The 16377-nt window shown below is 38.0% G+C and overlaps 1 protein-coding gene across 2 annotated transcripts in view; it reads left to right on the top strand.

The window, feature by feature from the left end:
- Positions 1–16377, top strand: part of LOC145238228 (uncharacterized) — a 30047-nt gene that overhangs the window by 2219 nt on the left and 11451 nt on the right. For both annotated transcript variants that reach the window (XM_080101336.1, XM_080101337.1), the window contains exons 2-20: positions 30–190; positions 2565–2616; positions 2682–2855; positions 4272–4454; positions 6172–6348; positions 6567–6898; positions 7063–7375; positions 7665–7839; positions 9043–9203; positions 9459–9612; positions 10149–10263; positions 10512–10683; positions 11199–11386; positions 11911–12094; positions 12742–12889; positions 13135–13314; positions 14833–14947; positions 15190–15361; positions 15846–16033. In XM_080101336.1, the coding sequence (XP_079957462.1) occupies positions 30–190; positions 2565–2616; positions 2682–2855; positions 4272–4454; positions 6172–6348; positions 6567–6898; positions 7063–7375; positions 7665–7839; positions 9043–9203; positions 9459–9612; positions 10149–10263; positions 10512–10683; positions 11199–11386; positions 11911–12094; positions 12742–12889; positions 13135–13314; positions 14833–14947; positions 15190–15361; positions 15846–16033 (3344 nt within the window). The remainder of the gene's footprint in view (positions 1–29; positions 191–2564; positions 2617–2681; positions 2856–4271; positions 4455–6171; positions 6349–6566; positions 6899–7062; positions 7376–7664; positions 7840–9042; positions 9204–9458; positions 9613–10148; positions 10264–10511; positions 10684–11198; positions 11387–11910; positions 12095–12741; positions 12890–13134; positions 13315–14832; positions 14948–15189; positions 15362–15845; positions 16034–16377) is intronic.

The following is a 16377-nucleotide window of genomic DNA, read 5'->3' as shown; positions in this document are numbered from 1 at the left end:
CTTATGTCTATGTAATTTTTCTGTTGCAGTCGTTGCAGCTGACCTGGAGGATCTGACCACGAACCAACGTGCGGATCGCGCCCTCCAGCGGTTTCATATGGCCTCTTCACCGGAATTGGAGCGACAGTGTTTCACTCACCAATGCAAATTCGACGATGCTCATGCAATTATTGGAGACCTAGAAGAAACGGTACGTTAATGCCGTTGTCAAAATGCCGATTGACACCCGTTACTGTTGTAGAAGCGAATGCTGCTGTTGCCAGTTTAAGCCGCTAAAAAAGTAGGCCACACGCATTTATGAACCCAAACGTTCTCAGGATCTTTTCCGTTAACATGCATCAAGAAATATGATTGATTGTGATTCTTGCGCAGTGACATAACATGACAGTCAATATTGCTGACATATGCACAAAAACATTTCTCGCAAGGAAAAGGTTAAAGTTCACGCAAAAACATTCTCGTTTTTCCTCTGCGAAACAAAACAAAACGCTGAGGAATTTAAACCGTCAATCCATCGCATCGCGGTGGGATGACCTCGAGTAACCCCGCGACCGCAGGGTAAGTGTTATAGTGGCCAATCGCAAAGCCTTGTTTTGAAACAGAACGCTTTAGCATTGTTCCAGGGTCGTCACCTTGGCATTCACTTGCCTCGTTAGCAAGACAAGTTGCTGATAGCGCACTGAACCCTGTCCGTTACCCATAGTTACGTGTCTAATTGATTCTGAGTGGCGTATATGGATCGCTGATCACGCCATCCCTGCAAAATTGCTCTGTTCCAATGCCCATGTGCGTGCGGGGAACCGAACACGGTAGCGTTTGCTTTATTTTAAGGTTTTTTTGAAGTTGTTTTTATCGGTGCTGTTGAAACCTGCCGCTCACGCTTAACCCATGCGCTTAAGTTTTGTGTACCGGCGTAACGTTATAGGGTTTCCGGATTTTCAACGATAATAGTGCTGTGTTGTGACATGAAGCTAACGTTTGTACGTGCTTGGTGGTCGGTAAAGTCGGGTCAAGAGCAAAAGCTTGCGGACTACCTTTGATAATGATAGAAGTTGTAATAGAGCCAAAAAAGATCAAACTAATGATACACATGAAATGTATACCCTGTGTTAACCTTAAAAATATCACAAAACCAATATACCGATAGTCAAAGATAACTGCTGCTGTACTTTAACTTTTATTTTATTCAACGCTTTACAATTATATTATTTCACAGTAGCCGACTGTTAACACAAATACACGAAGAAAAACAAAACTGTCAAATTACGTACATGCTTTCCACGAAATTTGACAAACGCCAGAAGTTTAAAATGATTCATCTATTATTGGCGAACTCAACAAGGGGTGGGAGACGAAAATACATTTTTTATTATTTTGGTCAAAATCTTGAAAATTGCACGAAGCAGCAAACGTTTAAGTTCATCCAATGAGATTTATGTTTGTCCTCACGGGACCTTAATTTAATCCTTTCCATTAATTTACTCAAAAAGCATGTTCAGTGATGCAGGGAGCCATAGAATCGTGCACCCCCCTTAAATGTCATGTGGAGGCGGCAAACCTGTTTGCACACAACAGATGAAACACTCACCATAAGCAACCCACGTGCGGAGCCACTTGACTGGTTCAACTGCTTGTTTTGGAAATCAACATTCGTTTCTAGTGCGAACAAATACCTCCATTCACATGGTGCTTAACAACGTATGAAATTTTTGAACTACAAGCAAAGCATTCAGTTAGATAATATTTCTATAAAATTTGCCGGGCAAAATAGGCGGGATTATTTTTACAATCATTCGGAGATTGTGAAAAAACCCGAATATAAAAGTGTTTAAAACTAACTTACCAAGCTAACGGTATATGGTGTGTTTTGAAATCATTTGGGCAACGACTATTTTGCGTTTGACCACACGCACTTAATTGAATTTTTGAAGTTACGATTGTTTTAAATCTTTTCTACCGAATTCCCTATTTTACGGTACGTGTTCTTAAAATCACGGCTCATTGTGCCAAGACAAAATAAATTAATGTATCACTGTACATTGAGGTTGGTATTTTAATTAGCCTCGTAACGCAGAAACGCAAAGCTTTAAATTGACAAATCGCGCGACACTTCCATGTCCGTGGTGTTTTACGTCACAGCTGCGTCATCGTTATCCACTTGACCTATGCAAAGTCAAAAGTCGTGAGTCAACAATGCAAATATCAGACGATACTTGTACAAGCACGAACATTTTCCATGTTTGGAATTCCAAGTTCAACAATTTGGTCGTGTCATAAATCCGTGTGGCTTATCCGCAATTAGTTGTATGTCTTCTTCTTACAATGTATGTTTATATGGAGGAACTTATAGAAACAAGTGTATACGTCATGTTATGACAACATGTATTTACAACTTTTCAAAAAGCACCAATTTACGTCACAGTACAGATCCATCAATACACCAACATATAGTTACTGTCATCGAAGGCACTTTAAGACCGTGCCCTGTCTTTGCGTTTTACAACTCCATTGTCAGGAACTCTCTTATTAAACACCACTAATCCAAAGATTTTTTGTCATTTTAGAGCGTCTATTGGAGTTTGCTCAACTGCGTAAAGTACAGCGTCCGTTGCAATGGTATAATTACCCAAAATACGGCGCCACTTGAACGATAAACAATGTCACATCATTGCCACTTTTAGATAGGGCTGAATGGCTACCCTGGCTTGAGTGGCAACCTTGTTCCGCCACATGCGGCGCCGGGGAGCAGGTTCGGTGGAGAGGATGCAGGCCGCCAAAGTACTGGGGAAGCCAGTGTGATGGAAAGTTCTCTGAAGTGCGCAAGTGCAACAGAACGATCGAAATGGAATGCTTCGGTACGTGCTAATGTAGGTTTAAACCTTGCCTACAACAGCTGGTCCACTTAACTTGAGCTGTCAATCAATTGCCGTTTACTAGGGCCCAATACTTCCACACACAAATATTTTACAATTGTTTTTGTTATTAGAGATAATAAACATTTTTATTTATCGGTGACATAAAATCTTACCTGATTGCTTATTATTTGGTTCGTTTTATGTTAACATTGTTGTAATACCTGCTCACAGAAGACTTAACAATTTGAATATTTATTACATCACTTTATGTGCTGTGAGAAAAAATTCTGATATTCTTGTATTTAAATTGGTCTACATACGTCTTGCCAAATCGCAAACGATGATCTATCCACGCCAAGTCAATTTAAATCTCACGAAATACCTACAACTTACTTTCAAGAACATTAATAGAGGCAATATATAAAAGACCACCATAGTAGAATATATCCATAATCAACACGAACTTGACCTTAGACTTGGCTAAAACCACATGGCCCGGTTGCACTTGATTAAAGCTGTTAGCATCCACATCCATGCGTGTGTGCGGTTGTGATACGTGCCTTTAAGCTTGTATGTATTTTCTGGATGCTGTCGTCTCTCCTTATTGTCAAGTGCCTGAAACTGATAATTATCTTCTTCATGATGTGGTTATGAAACATTAATTTGCGTGTAATCCCCGTATATGTGGATGTTATGTGTAACTTGTATCTTACACAACTACTCCAGTCTTTCAAACCACTCTGCCGCTGCACCATGGTGTGCAGTGGGAGATTGCCAAGGGTGCCGCGAATTAATCATTTTTGGTGATAAAATGTGGTGGTGCATGAAACCATCTTAATTTGATCTTGATTGTTAAAAAAATCTATTCGTTGTGTGGCGCTAATTCAAAACTTTCAGGGCTACTAGTTAAGTAAAGGTTTGGTATAAAGTTGAAGTCATCGTTGATTTAAAATATGTGGCACTGCTCTCAAATCTTTTTGCATATTAGCTTGAAAACTGCGTTCATTAGATGCTGAGTCATTCATGAAGCTGTAATTCACATTTATGGAGTCATTTTAAACTATGTGCATGTTTTTGTACATGGACTTAGATTTTCTAACGCATAGATATTTTTTTGTGTCTCTGTGCGCTATTTTGCTGAGTAAATCATTATATTATTACCAGAGAGCACAATTTACTGTTTTCGGTTTCTACGCGAAAATTATATACCATACAACCAACCGTCCAATTTGTAATAAACTGTATAATCCTAAGCTGCAGACAGTGCACACTGTTTCGACCTATAAGGTCTCATCAGTGCAGCTGGTGACGAGAGATCGGCCGCATTGGCTAGTTTAGCCATCAAACGGCACTGTCTGCAGCTTATCATTTATTGGCTCATATGCTTTTACACTGTATAATCCTGTTGTGTTACAGCGGAACCGCTTATAAAGCCACACACTTGGGGGCAGTGGGGAGCATGGAGTGCCTGTGACGAACCATGCGGACAAGCAGGTCGGGTTACACGAACTCGTGACTGTTTGCCATTCCACACAGCTGCGTATTGTGTTGGATCCGAAAAACAACAAAGAGGATGCACGGATGTTCCGCCATGCTCACGTGAGACACCTTGCGACAGATACAAATATTTATTTTATATATTTCTATTGTTAATTGTAAGATCAATTATATTGGGTTGTATAGGCTTAGATTCAAAGTCAGGTTTTCATTATACAGCAAAAAAATTGTTTAAAAACACATATAAATGAATTTAATTTTTTTTAAATATTGTCACGTAGTACCGAGGTTATTCTTTTACTTCACACACTCCGAATCATTTATATAAATTTTGTAGAAAAAGGCCCACAAACAGGTTTTACATTTGATCGCAACTCATTGACTAATATCATTTTCTTCTCGAAAAACTGATTATTTAGACTCTTAGAGGAGCGGTCGTCAACCTTTTAGGCGACTCGTGCCAACTTACCTGTTATTTCCATGTGCCAATGACTTCGCGTGCCAACATCTTTTCTAGATAATAGTGGTTCGTGCCAGCAGATATCAATAATAAAGAGGAAGCAGAGTGTTTTGTGCATGTAAGGCTGAATTTAAGACAATGCATGATAAAAAAAACTGAAAACAAACAGTGTAACAGGTTAAATTGTTACTTCAATATAAACACGCAAATCGACTGGCGTGCCATGAAAAACCACCTCGCGTGCCAACCTTATGGCACGCGTGCCAGTAGTTGCCGACTCCTGATTTGGAGTAATCAAAACGCATAATGCACCAACATGGATGTTGCTCTAAAAATATACACATTAGTATGACCATGTTAAAGCGTACGTTTCTACCACAACAAAGACCACCTCTTCGTAATAAACGTCGGATGAGCGCGTACGTAGTTATCCGACTATAGTTGATCTGACAATTGAAGGTGTAAGCTGCGGTCTAATACACTTGTACAGCGCTTGTTAGGATCAAAGACAAAAATTTGCGGGGATTAAACGCGCGTGCTATATTCCACACACGGTGTATGACTATTTTTGTAGAAGATATTTCTTCGAACGATCATTGTGATGTCACAAACACGTGTATTTGGAACTGAAAATTTGGTGTGCATTGGAGCGTTGTCTGCATTCGGGACCTCATAATTTTGTTTGTCTGCCCCCTAAAAACATGTTTTAAAGTGTTTGAATCCTTCATAATATTTATACATTGTGTGTAATACGCAATTTAAACGTATAAGGAAGCAGTCCTAAAGGGGTTTGCAAAATTTGCAGTAATTGGTCCTGGTACCTTTATATACAGTAGGTACAAAGGATCTTCTATTGGTAAATCTCTTGAAACAGTCGTATGATGGTTTATATATAAGTCGTTGTTGCTAAACAGCAGTAAGGCTTTAGAACTGATTCCATTTTTTAAAACATGTTCATGATAGTTTGACCACAATTGCTGATATGACGATCTGCTTGTCTTTTATGCCTTGTCACATGGTAATTTTGGGTGGGCCTAGCGTACGGCCCTAAGCCAAGCTTTAGTTTTAAAATAACAACGTTCCAACGTTAAGGTAGTTGAAAAAAATATAGTTTTTTAAAAATCTTTTAGAAAAGCTTTAATAAAAAGCAAATTGCCAGCGACGTAGAGTAAAACGTATTCATTTTTATTAAAACAAACGTTTCGACAAAACTATTGTCATCATCAGTGTAAAATGTAATGCACAAGTGAAAACAAGCGCGTTTATATAGAAATGAAAAGTAAATGAAAAAATACCTATTTTGACACGTTTAAAAAACCAAAGTGTAATGATTTTTATTCCGTTTTATTTTTATTAAAGAAAATGGCGGTTGGGCTGACATATGGGAACCGTGGTCACGATGTATGGTAAGCACATGTGGAGGTGGAATGAGAATAAGATTGAGAGATTGCACACGACCATCACCAGATGGTTTGGGGAAAAAGTGTCCTGGACCTTCATCTGAATTTTCGGCTTGTCAAGGCCTTCCTTGTCGAAGTTAGTGAAGTTATAATTTCCTGTTTTTATGATAGTAGTATAAGTTGTGTTTTTTGCTGATGTTTGTGGCACAAAACGCCTGATGTTTTAGACTGTGTAAAGAAATTAGACATACATATTTGCAAAATATTCCACTGTACAAAACAACTAAGAATAATTAAAATGAGTAATGTGACTGTATTTTTAATGTGACGCTTGTTTATTTTAATATTTCGCAGATAATTATCAAGGCGTGATCGCACATCTTCTGGAACACAGTGTGCTCCTCTTTCGACCCCAGGAGGCGTCTTCCATCCTTTCAATCTTCCTCCGCTTTAAACCAATCTCATTCATCGGCACAATCCTTACATTTACGGGGGTTCCTCATGACGCTGTAGGATCAACTCCTCCACCTTTAAACGTCAAAATCAACTCAAAAACGCGCAGTAAAGCGGAACGAAAAGCAAGTCACGAGTTTGTGCGCGTCTCATTGGGCGAGAGCGGTCACGTGATGGTGACGGCGTCGCTCAACGGTTCAGATGTAATTTCGATGCAAGTGGGCAAAGTTCGCGTAAGTTGTGAGGTAGCAAATGTGATATCACACCTTATCGTCACTAATCTGACGTCATGTGACCAAACATTTTTTACTCAAAACTGACCTCCAAAAAAATTACGTTGCTTATACATGATAGGGTGTGATATTACGTTTTCACTGTAGTATGACGTCATTTACAGCTTGCCAGTTGGAACACATTTCGCATCACCATTGTCAGTGACGTCATGAATGTCCGAGTAAACGATGACGTCAACATGGCGGCAGTTTTTCGGGCCGACCCCAAAACTACCCCTGACCCCACTCCCGCCCCCACCACTAACGTCACCAACACAAGCTTGTGGGGGAATGTTTTGGATTATGTAGATAGCACCAAAACTTGGTTGGGTTCTTACAAAGCTGACTCCTTACTCAAAACTACAAGAGCGATTTTGTTAAGACCCAAAGGAAGTATCGGTTTGGGGAAAGTCCGAAAACAGGATATCGGTTTTAGAGGTAGGAGCACGTATAAAGAAACTGAACGTTCCTGTAACAAATGTCAAACTTAAACCGTAGTGTGTGACAGTAATACAATTTGATACTATGATACTTACGTTAAACGCAAAACATTATTTGCATGCCTGTTAATTGAACTATTTTTGTTTATTGATAACAGATTTTTTTATTAAATCTGTTTATTGGTCTGTAATTTTTTACTGTAACAGTCTATTGCTACTAGCCAATAAACGTAATTCTATCAAGATTTAAGACTTTTGTCTTCGAGAAAAACGCTTTTTTCGTTCAGGTTACGTATCAAAATTACAAGTAAACTTCCAAGAGTTTAACTTGAAGAAGCGCAGTTTGTCGAAACATTCGCAACTCAACGATCCAATGGCAAGTAAGGGAGTGGAATATTTAAAAGTTACTCAAGAACAAAGACACGATGAAGCGTTTATTCCTTATTTCGACGGTCGTCAAAGGTGTTGAGACATTTTTAACAGTACCAGATTTTTACAGTAAACCTTATACCAACACTTTAATGATTTGCCGCAAAAATCAATTTTGAAATCAAGTGTAGTTTCAAAGCAGTTAATTTTCCAAGTGGGCCTTGGGGCAATAATGCACATGAAGAGTTGGGATTCAGCAGTGGCGTATCCAAGGGGGGGGTTTGGGGGTCCGGACCCCCCCCCCCCCCCTTTTCAAAAAGTTGTGCGTAAATTAAATAGGCCAAAATCGTTCCGTTTACCACTGCGTGATAACAGGGAGTCGTTATCTCAAAGACGTGAGCCTTCAATCTCTTGTATTCGCTTGTTATCTAATCGCCAATTGTGACGTAACAAGGGTTTAATAAGGAGGTTTATGCGCTAACAATCGGAAAGTTACGTTCCGGCTAGGACGCTGATAGCAGTTTCTTGCTAAATGGTAACTGCACTAAGTGCAACATATCAAACTGTTTTTGCATTTGAACAATGTAAAAGTGTTGAAAACGTGTAATGTTGTGTTGCTTTGATCCGCCAAACACGTAATAGTTTGTCAAAAACATTAGATCGATGTAAATCGAGTTATGTTATTAGGGTAATTTGTTACTTGCCAGGCACAATTTATGCCTTCTGCAGTTACCACCTTTAGTGCATTCGTGACTTTGCGCAACTTAACAGTAGGATTACCGCTTCAGCAAGAGATTTAGTTCTTTAGAAATTGGACCCTGTTTTTTTAAGCAACGATTTTGATTACCTGACAGTCACGCTTATTTTGCAGTTGCAGTTTGGCTGAGTAAGCTAGATAGCAGCGGCGAAATCAGAAAACTACAAAGCTTTTGCTAAAATTACCTGTTCTTCCTGTCAATTAGATGGGTAGAGAAACCGCCAATTTTGGAAAAAGTGCTTTGCCGCATAACGCGTCGTTTTGAACGACGTGTGACGTCATTGGGGATTTCCCCCAAAAACATTGTTGGACCCCCCCCTTTAAAAATTTCTGGATACGCCCCTGGGATTCAGTACAAAAAATGCATTATTTTTTGAATTGGCGATGGTCTTGAAAAACAAACAGTTTTTTTATTATTTATTATTATTTTAATTTTCAAAATTAATGTTGTTGTTTACATTTTAAAAAAGTACTCCATGAAATCCCTGAAATCACTATTTTAAAGCACATTTTACACTTTTTATTATTTTACAATCTAGAATGCGATTTCCTCTTTCCATGGTGTGGTGGAGCAACCCTGGTGAGGTCTACGATCCCGGCGACGTCATGTCAGCCAGTGACGTCGATCGTCGTGACGTAGCTACCCTTGAAATGATTTTCAAGCCAACAGTAGGAGATGGAATTATCTTCTTTATCAGAGGTCAATGTCACTTTGTTTCCAACTGACGTCATACAATTAGGAATTTAGCATCTGTTAAACATGCTCGAGGTATAATGACACATCAATTTAATGAAACATTAAAATAGTCACAGTATCTTGTTTAAACTTCAATGCCTTTTCTCCATTTAAATCCTTCTGATAGTTACTGTGGTGCGAAATGCATAAATATCTAGGAAATTAGGTCGATTTGAATCGAGTTGACGCTCTCCAAATGTTATTTTTTGTTTTGTGCAGGTGAGCACAACTTAGCATCACACATGAAACTTCTCATCGAAAATGGAACGACGCTGCGATTCATTTTAACCACCGGGGGAACGGTGAAATCAATTTACAGCGACGCATCTGTTACATTGCGTCGTTGGAACAGATTGTTCCTACAGCTCTTGAGGTATTTGTTTTTTGGTGGACTTTAAAATTTAAAGGCTAAACCTAAACTAGATATGTAAAGGAGAAAGGTAGCACCTGTGTTGGTGAGAAGTTTCTTGACTAGTACTGTATTTCCGCATTATTATGTTAGTCAGGGGTCGGCAACCCGTCCGGTAACGAACTACTCGCGAACCGGCACCGGACCGCGGACAGGCGGTTGCCAACCACTGGATGTAAGCAATGTTTATCAGCCAAGGTATACAGGTGATGATTATACTTCTAATTAACAGTTATAAACATAACTGTTAACATATTATTTTCAGAATTTTACGCATGTACGCTAGAAACATATTGTCATCAAGAAACTTTTTAACAAACTTTTTGTGACACTTTTGTGGTATTAGTGTGCTAGAAAAACGTCAGGGTACTTTTTTCTTTGAATCGGCCAGTAGGATAAAACCATCCTGTTAATGAAATAAGATATATATATGTGGAACTCGATTCGCTAGTTTTGTGGATTATTTGTTACATAGACTGAACATATTATAATTCTGGCAGGGATGGCACGGTCAGGCTACGGGCAAACGACGGCAAACTAATGGAAGAAAAGTTTGGTTTAATAACAAAAGAAAATAAACCTGAACCTATTATTCTCCTCGGTGGAGCGGAAAAGGTAACTGTACAAAATCTGATAAACCACGAGAACTACACAAGTTAAAGTCGAACCGATTAGACTTAGTCTTAGACCATGTAATTTGGCCAATCTTACAAAATACCGAATTTGTATTGTATTCTTTTCTAAATTAGCTGTGGCAATATTTTTTACGTGAAAAACGTACAGACGTAAATAGTACTCAAAACACTGAAAAAAGCCAAAATATGTTGCTAATTATCTATTTACTAAAGCACACATCCGTTTAGAATCTCTTCGAAGGGGCTGAACATGCGAAAGATGGCGCTACAGAGCGCCACGCTGACGGTTACCATGGATACGTGTTCAGTTTAAAGCAGAATCAAGTAGAGAAGTTGGATGATCACGTGGTTCCATTCAACTTAAAGGGAATGCCAGCATCTAAATTCTTCACCAATCCAGGTTATAATTCCCAACCCCAGAAATATGTAAACTTTTATTTTGTTCGGGTCCAATAAGCAAATAAACTTCCTTTATTTCCGCTAAATAACAATCATCGTTTAGATGTCTTCCTAGAACTTTTATTTGAAATTTATTTGAATCGTATTTAATACCTCGTGTCTTATGCGCTATTATGTTATCACAGAGCATAAACACAAAAATGAATGTACTATTTAAATGTTGTTCTTTAGCTCAGTTTTTTTGCCAAATTATACGTCGTGATTCAAACTTTAGTCGCGTGAAAGTTCTTACGGGTCGCATATTTTATAAGAGGTGTGTTTGACATTTTTTGAGCCTGTTTCATGCCCCACAACAACCAGTTGCGTACACATCTTTCCACTTTGGGCCAGATAGGAATGTTCAGTCAAGGGAACCATTATTTTCGGGCAAAGGACCATCATAATCCTACATATTTTAGGCGTAAAAGTAAAAATGGTTCTTGCAACAATTGAAAACAAAATTTTGTATCCATGCAGTCACGTGGAAGTCTTGGTACTTCAAACCCACCTACAAGGGCGAAGGAGATTTCAGCTTCGACAGAGATGTTTTGGGGAACAAAAGTACAGCTAAACGTGATGAGTTTCGTGAACTTTTTTGCCTTGTACCGATCTCTTATGACGTAACGGAGTCACCAAATATCACGTGGTACAAGGATGACGTAGAGGTAACGTTTTTTACTTGTATAAAAACGTAGCACAGTAAAGCAAAGAACATGTATTTTTGTAACTATTACTTATGTGGAATGAAATATTGACCATTCGTGTACTGTAGATCGAAGCGTGCGTTTTGATTTTCTCTTTACTGGTTAGGAAAAAGTTTTTTTTAGTTTTAATGTTTCTAAAAAAGTATCGCTAGGATTTTTACACCAAACAATACACGAAACCATAGAATATTACTGCAGGAACAAATGCATTTTATACCACGTTTATTGCAATTAGTGCTATTAACGTGGGACTTAAACCACAAAAGTTAGCGAAATTCCGACAGAAGGGGTAAAGAATAAGGAACTGAATTAAAGGTTAAGAACTAAGTTAGTTTTAATGTCATTTCTATTATCAAACCTCACCCCAACTCCAATCGTCAGCTAACTCACACAACTTTGCTTAAAAATATTAGTTAATGCTCTTTGCGCCACCTACCCGTAATTCGCAAACTGATTTGAGTTTTTACGTTTTTTTCATTGTTTAGCTGAAGGGGCATCCCTTTTTTCGACACCGTATCGAATACACTTCCACGTATATAAGAAGTCGGCTTTTCCTCATACCAACTGCGCAGGGCAGCAGAGATCTGTCTGGTGTTTACTCATGCGTTATATCGGAAGGCCTATCCCATTGGTTGCTGATCAATCACGTGGTTTCTGTGCTCAATGGTAGTAAGTGCTTTTTGTGTTGAGTCAAGCATTGGACAACTGGCTCCTGCTATTTGGTCCCAATTTTGAGATGCTTTTCGATGTGTGGCGATGTGACTGTAAAAGTAAATTTAAACCAAAACATTTTTAATTGTGTTTTTCCTCGTGATAACGGAAATTCTATATTTCTTTTAACTTATAAACTCACTAGAGATAAAGTTTGCTAAATGCCGATAGGTGAATATTTTTGAGTATTTAAAAGCAAATCATGACGGTTAGGGCTATTAGGGTATGGGTAAGGTTTTACATTAAAAAATAAACCCAACTTATAAAGGCCCCAATCTTACATTTAATTCTTGCCCAATTCCAGTCTCACGGTTAAGATAAATACCTGTACTCTTTACAGTTTACCCGATCAATCGGTATTTAGAAAAGTTTTGTAACGGCCTATGGGAGTAGCTCACCTGAGTATACAGGATTTACGAGCTTTGTTCAAATAACATTTAGTATTTTATCGCTTGCAACAAGGAATATACATTGCATTTTTAAATAATTCTAAACATAGTTTCTTGCTAATACTTGTACGTAACGGTGCAGGTCATATATGTTTACTTGCAACGAAGTTATATTTAGTAGTTTTTGGTTTCTAAAATTCTAGTTTTTTTTTACAGACATTCTCAACCCAGGTGGAGTTTATAGCATTATCACGTACATCCGGGACTCCGCGGGTGTAACAGAAACCGGGGCCATCTTAATCATTGTTGGATCAGTTGCTTGTCTTCTATTAATCCTGATCACATTTTGTAGTGTCTGTAGCTGGTATTATGTTATGTTATTTGATTTTGTACAAAACTATTGTTAAGGCTAAATCTGTTTTTGACGCTCTGATTAAATAGGGCAAAGTACAATGAGCGATTTTTAGATCATGATCATGAACTGTACAGAACAATGATCTTTATTAAACAGGAAAGTATAAAGCCATTTATGCTTACTTGAGTTTTTATTTTAAATGAATTAAATTTATATTTGTGATTAATACGTTTTGCTAAACCCGTTTTTTTTAGGTGTATGCGAAAAAAGGGAAAACGAAGAAAAAATGTAAAAAAAGTTGAAGTAAAGAAGTCAATGATCAAAAATAAAGATGTTGACAGCAATGATGAAGAAGAGCAACTGCTGAAAGACGATGTTGACACAAAAGAAAGTGATCAACATCACAAAAAGAAACACAAGAAGAAAAAGCACAAGTTTGTTTTGCAACAACTCAGGCGTAGCCCGTAGCCTCTAGTGATATATATTCACCTTTGTGTTTTATATGTAGCTTTCCCCATTTCGTTGCTAAAGAAACCAAAGTTTGAAATTGCATTGCCCTAGCTAGAGCATGAACAGAATAGTAGTCATTTACGTTTTTTGCTAGGTTTACAGCACTATTTTGAAGTATCTATTCATGATTTTATGCAGTTTATTCTCCACTCGCTATGCTGCAGTTGAGTAGTTTGTTTGAATTATGCAGGAGGTCAAAGAAATCCAGTCATAAGCATAAATCGAAACCTGAAGCAGACTCAAGCAAAAATACACAACCGGAGGTTAGTGCAGGACGAAGGTGGAGCGACACCGATGACGTGGAGTCATCTGATTCGCTGATTGGCAGCTTGAGTGACAGCGGCTTGGAACCCGATGATGTAGACTTGTACGAAGAAAAGCTGTTTTCTTACAATAATTCATTTTATTGAGACAATAAAATTGAAATTTAAAATTATGGTAACAATATGTAAAAAAAAGATAAAAGAAAGAACAAGCTTCCAAAAAGAGTTTTTTTTTTAGCTGTAGGCCTTTTCTTTTCCAATTTTCTAAATTTTAGAAAGTAGAGACTAATTCAAATTTTAATGCACCAAGTCACGTTTGTGGCATAGGCGCCAGCAAGAAGGGGTATTATTTACGTATCTGATGTTATTTCCATAACCCTCTGCGGTTTTTGCTGATTTCGACAGACAAAAATGACAAGTCACACATGGTAGATACGTGACTGTTGAGATTTTTATATCGTGGACTCAAAGTTACGGCATATAATATATCGTATGCCTGTATGTAAATGAAAATGAAACTTCTCATCGAAAATGGAACGACGCTGCGATTCATTTTAACCACCGGGGGAACGGTGAAATCAATTTACAGCGACGCATCTGTTACATTGCGTCGTTGGAACAGATTGTTCCTACAGCTCTTGAGGTATTTGTTTTTTGGTGGACTTTAAAATTTAAAGGCTAAACCTAAACTAGATATGTAAAGGAGAAAGGTAGCACCTGTGTTAGTGAGAAGTTTCTTGACTAGTACTGTATTTCCGCATTATTATGTTAGTCAGGGGTCGGCAACCCGTCCGGTAACGAACTACTCGCGAACCGGCACCGGACCGCGGACAGGCGGTTGCCGACCACTGGATGTAAGCAATGTTTATCAGCCAAGGTATACAGGTGATGATTATACTTCTAATTAACAGTTATAAACATAACTGTTAACATATTATTTTCAGAATTTTACGCATGTACGCTAGAAACATATTGTCATCAAGAAACTTTTTAACAAACTTTTTGTGACACTTTTGTGGTATTAGTGTGCTAGAAAAACGTCAGGGTACTTTTTTCTTTGAATCGGCCAGTAGGATAAAACCATCCTGTTAATGAAATAAGATATATATATGTGGAACTCGATTCGCTAGTTTTGTGGATTATTTGTTACATAGACTGAACATATTATAATTCTGGCAGGGATGGCACGGTCAGGCTACGGGCAAACGACGGCAAACTAATGGAAGAAAAGTTTGGTTTAATAACAAAAGAAAATAAACCTGAACCTATTATTCTCCTCGGTGGAGCGGAAAAGGTAACTGTACAAAGTCTGATAAACCACGAGAACTACACAAGTTAAAGTCGAACCGATTAGACTTAGACCATGTAATTTGGCCAATCTTACAAAATACCGAATTTGTATTGTATTCTTTTCTAAATTAGCTGTGGCAATATTTTTTACGTGAAAAACGTACAGACGTAAATAGTACTCAAAACACTGAAAAAAGCCAAAATATGTTGCTAATTATCTATTTACTAAAGCACACATCCGTTTAGAATCTCTTCGAAGGGGCTGAACATGCGAAAGATGGCGCTACAGAGCGCCACGCTGACGGTTACCATGGATACGTGTTCAGTTTAAAGCAGAATCAAGTAGAGCAATTGGGTGATCACGTGGTTCCATTCAACTTAAAGGGAATGCCAGCATCTAAATTCTTTACCAATCCAGGTTATAATTTCCAACCCCAGAAAATATGAAAACTTTTATTTTGTTCGGGTCCAATAAGCAAATAAAAATCATCGTTTAGATGTCTTCCTAGGACTTTTTATTTATTTGAATCGTGTTTAATGCCTCGTGTCATATGCGCTATTATGTTATCACAGACCATAAACACAAAAATGAATGTACTATTTAAATCTTGTTCTTTAGCTTTAGTTTTTTTGCCAAACTATACGTCGTGATTCAAACTTTAGTCACCTGAAAGTTCTAACGGGTCGCATATTTTATGGTGCGTTTTGACATTTTTTGAGCCTGTTTCATGCCCCACAACAACCAGTTGCGTACACATCTTTCAACTTTGGGCCAGATAGGAATGTTCAGTCAAGGGAACCATTATTTTCGGGCAAAGGACCATCATAATCCTACATATTTTAGGCGTAAAAGTAAAAATGGTTCGTGCAACAATTGAAAACAAAATTTTGTATCCATGCAGTCACGTGGAAGTCTTGGTACTTCAAACCCACCTACAAGGGCGAAGGAGATTTCAGCTTCGACAGAGATGTTTTGGGGAACAAAAGTACAGCTAAACGTGATGAGTTTCGTGAACTTTTTTGCCTTGTACCGATCTCTTATGACGTAACGGAGTCATCAAATATCACGTGGTACAAGGATGACGTAGAGGTAACGTTTTTTACTTGTATAAAAACGTAGCACAGTAAAGCAAAGAACATGTATTTTTGTAACTATTACTTATGTGGAATGAAATGTTGATCATTCGTGTACTGTAGATCGAAGCGTGCGTTTTGATTTTCTCTTTACTGGTTAGGAAAAAGTTTTTTTTAGTTTTAATGTTTCTAAAAAAGTATCGCTAGGATTTTTACACCAAACAATACACGAAACCATAGAATATTACTGCAGGAACAAATGCATTTTATACCACGTTTATTGCAATTAGTGCTATTAACGTGGGACTTAAACCACAAAAGTTAGCGAAATTCCGACAGAAGGGGTAAAGAATAAGGAAC

The sequence above is a fragment of the Phallusia mammillata genome, chromosome 7 (genome assembly GCF_965637545.1).
Source record: "Phallusia mammillata chromosome 7, kaPhaMamm4.hap1.1, whole genome shotgun sequence".
Lineage (NCBI taxonomy): Eukaryota > Metazoa > Chordata > Ascidiacea > Phlebobranchia > Ascidiidae > Phallusia > Phallusia mammillata.
The sequence above is the reverse complement of the archived record's forward strand: the minus strand, read 5'-3'. Positions and strand labels throughout refer to the sequence as shown.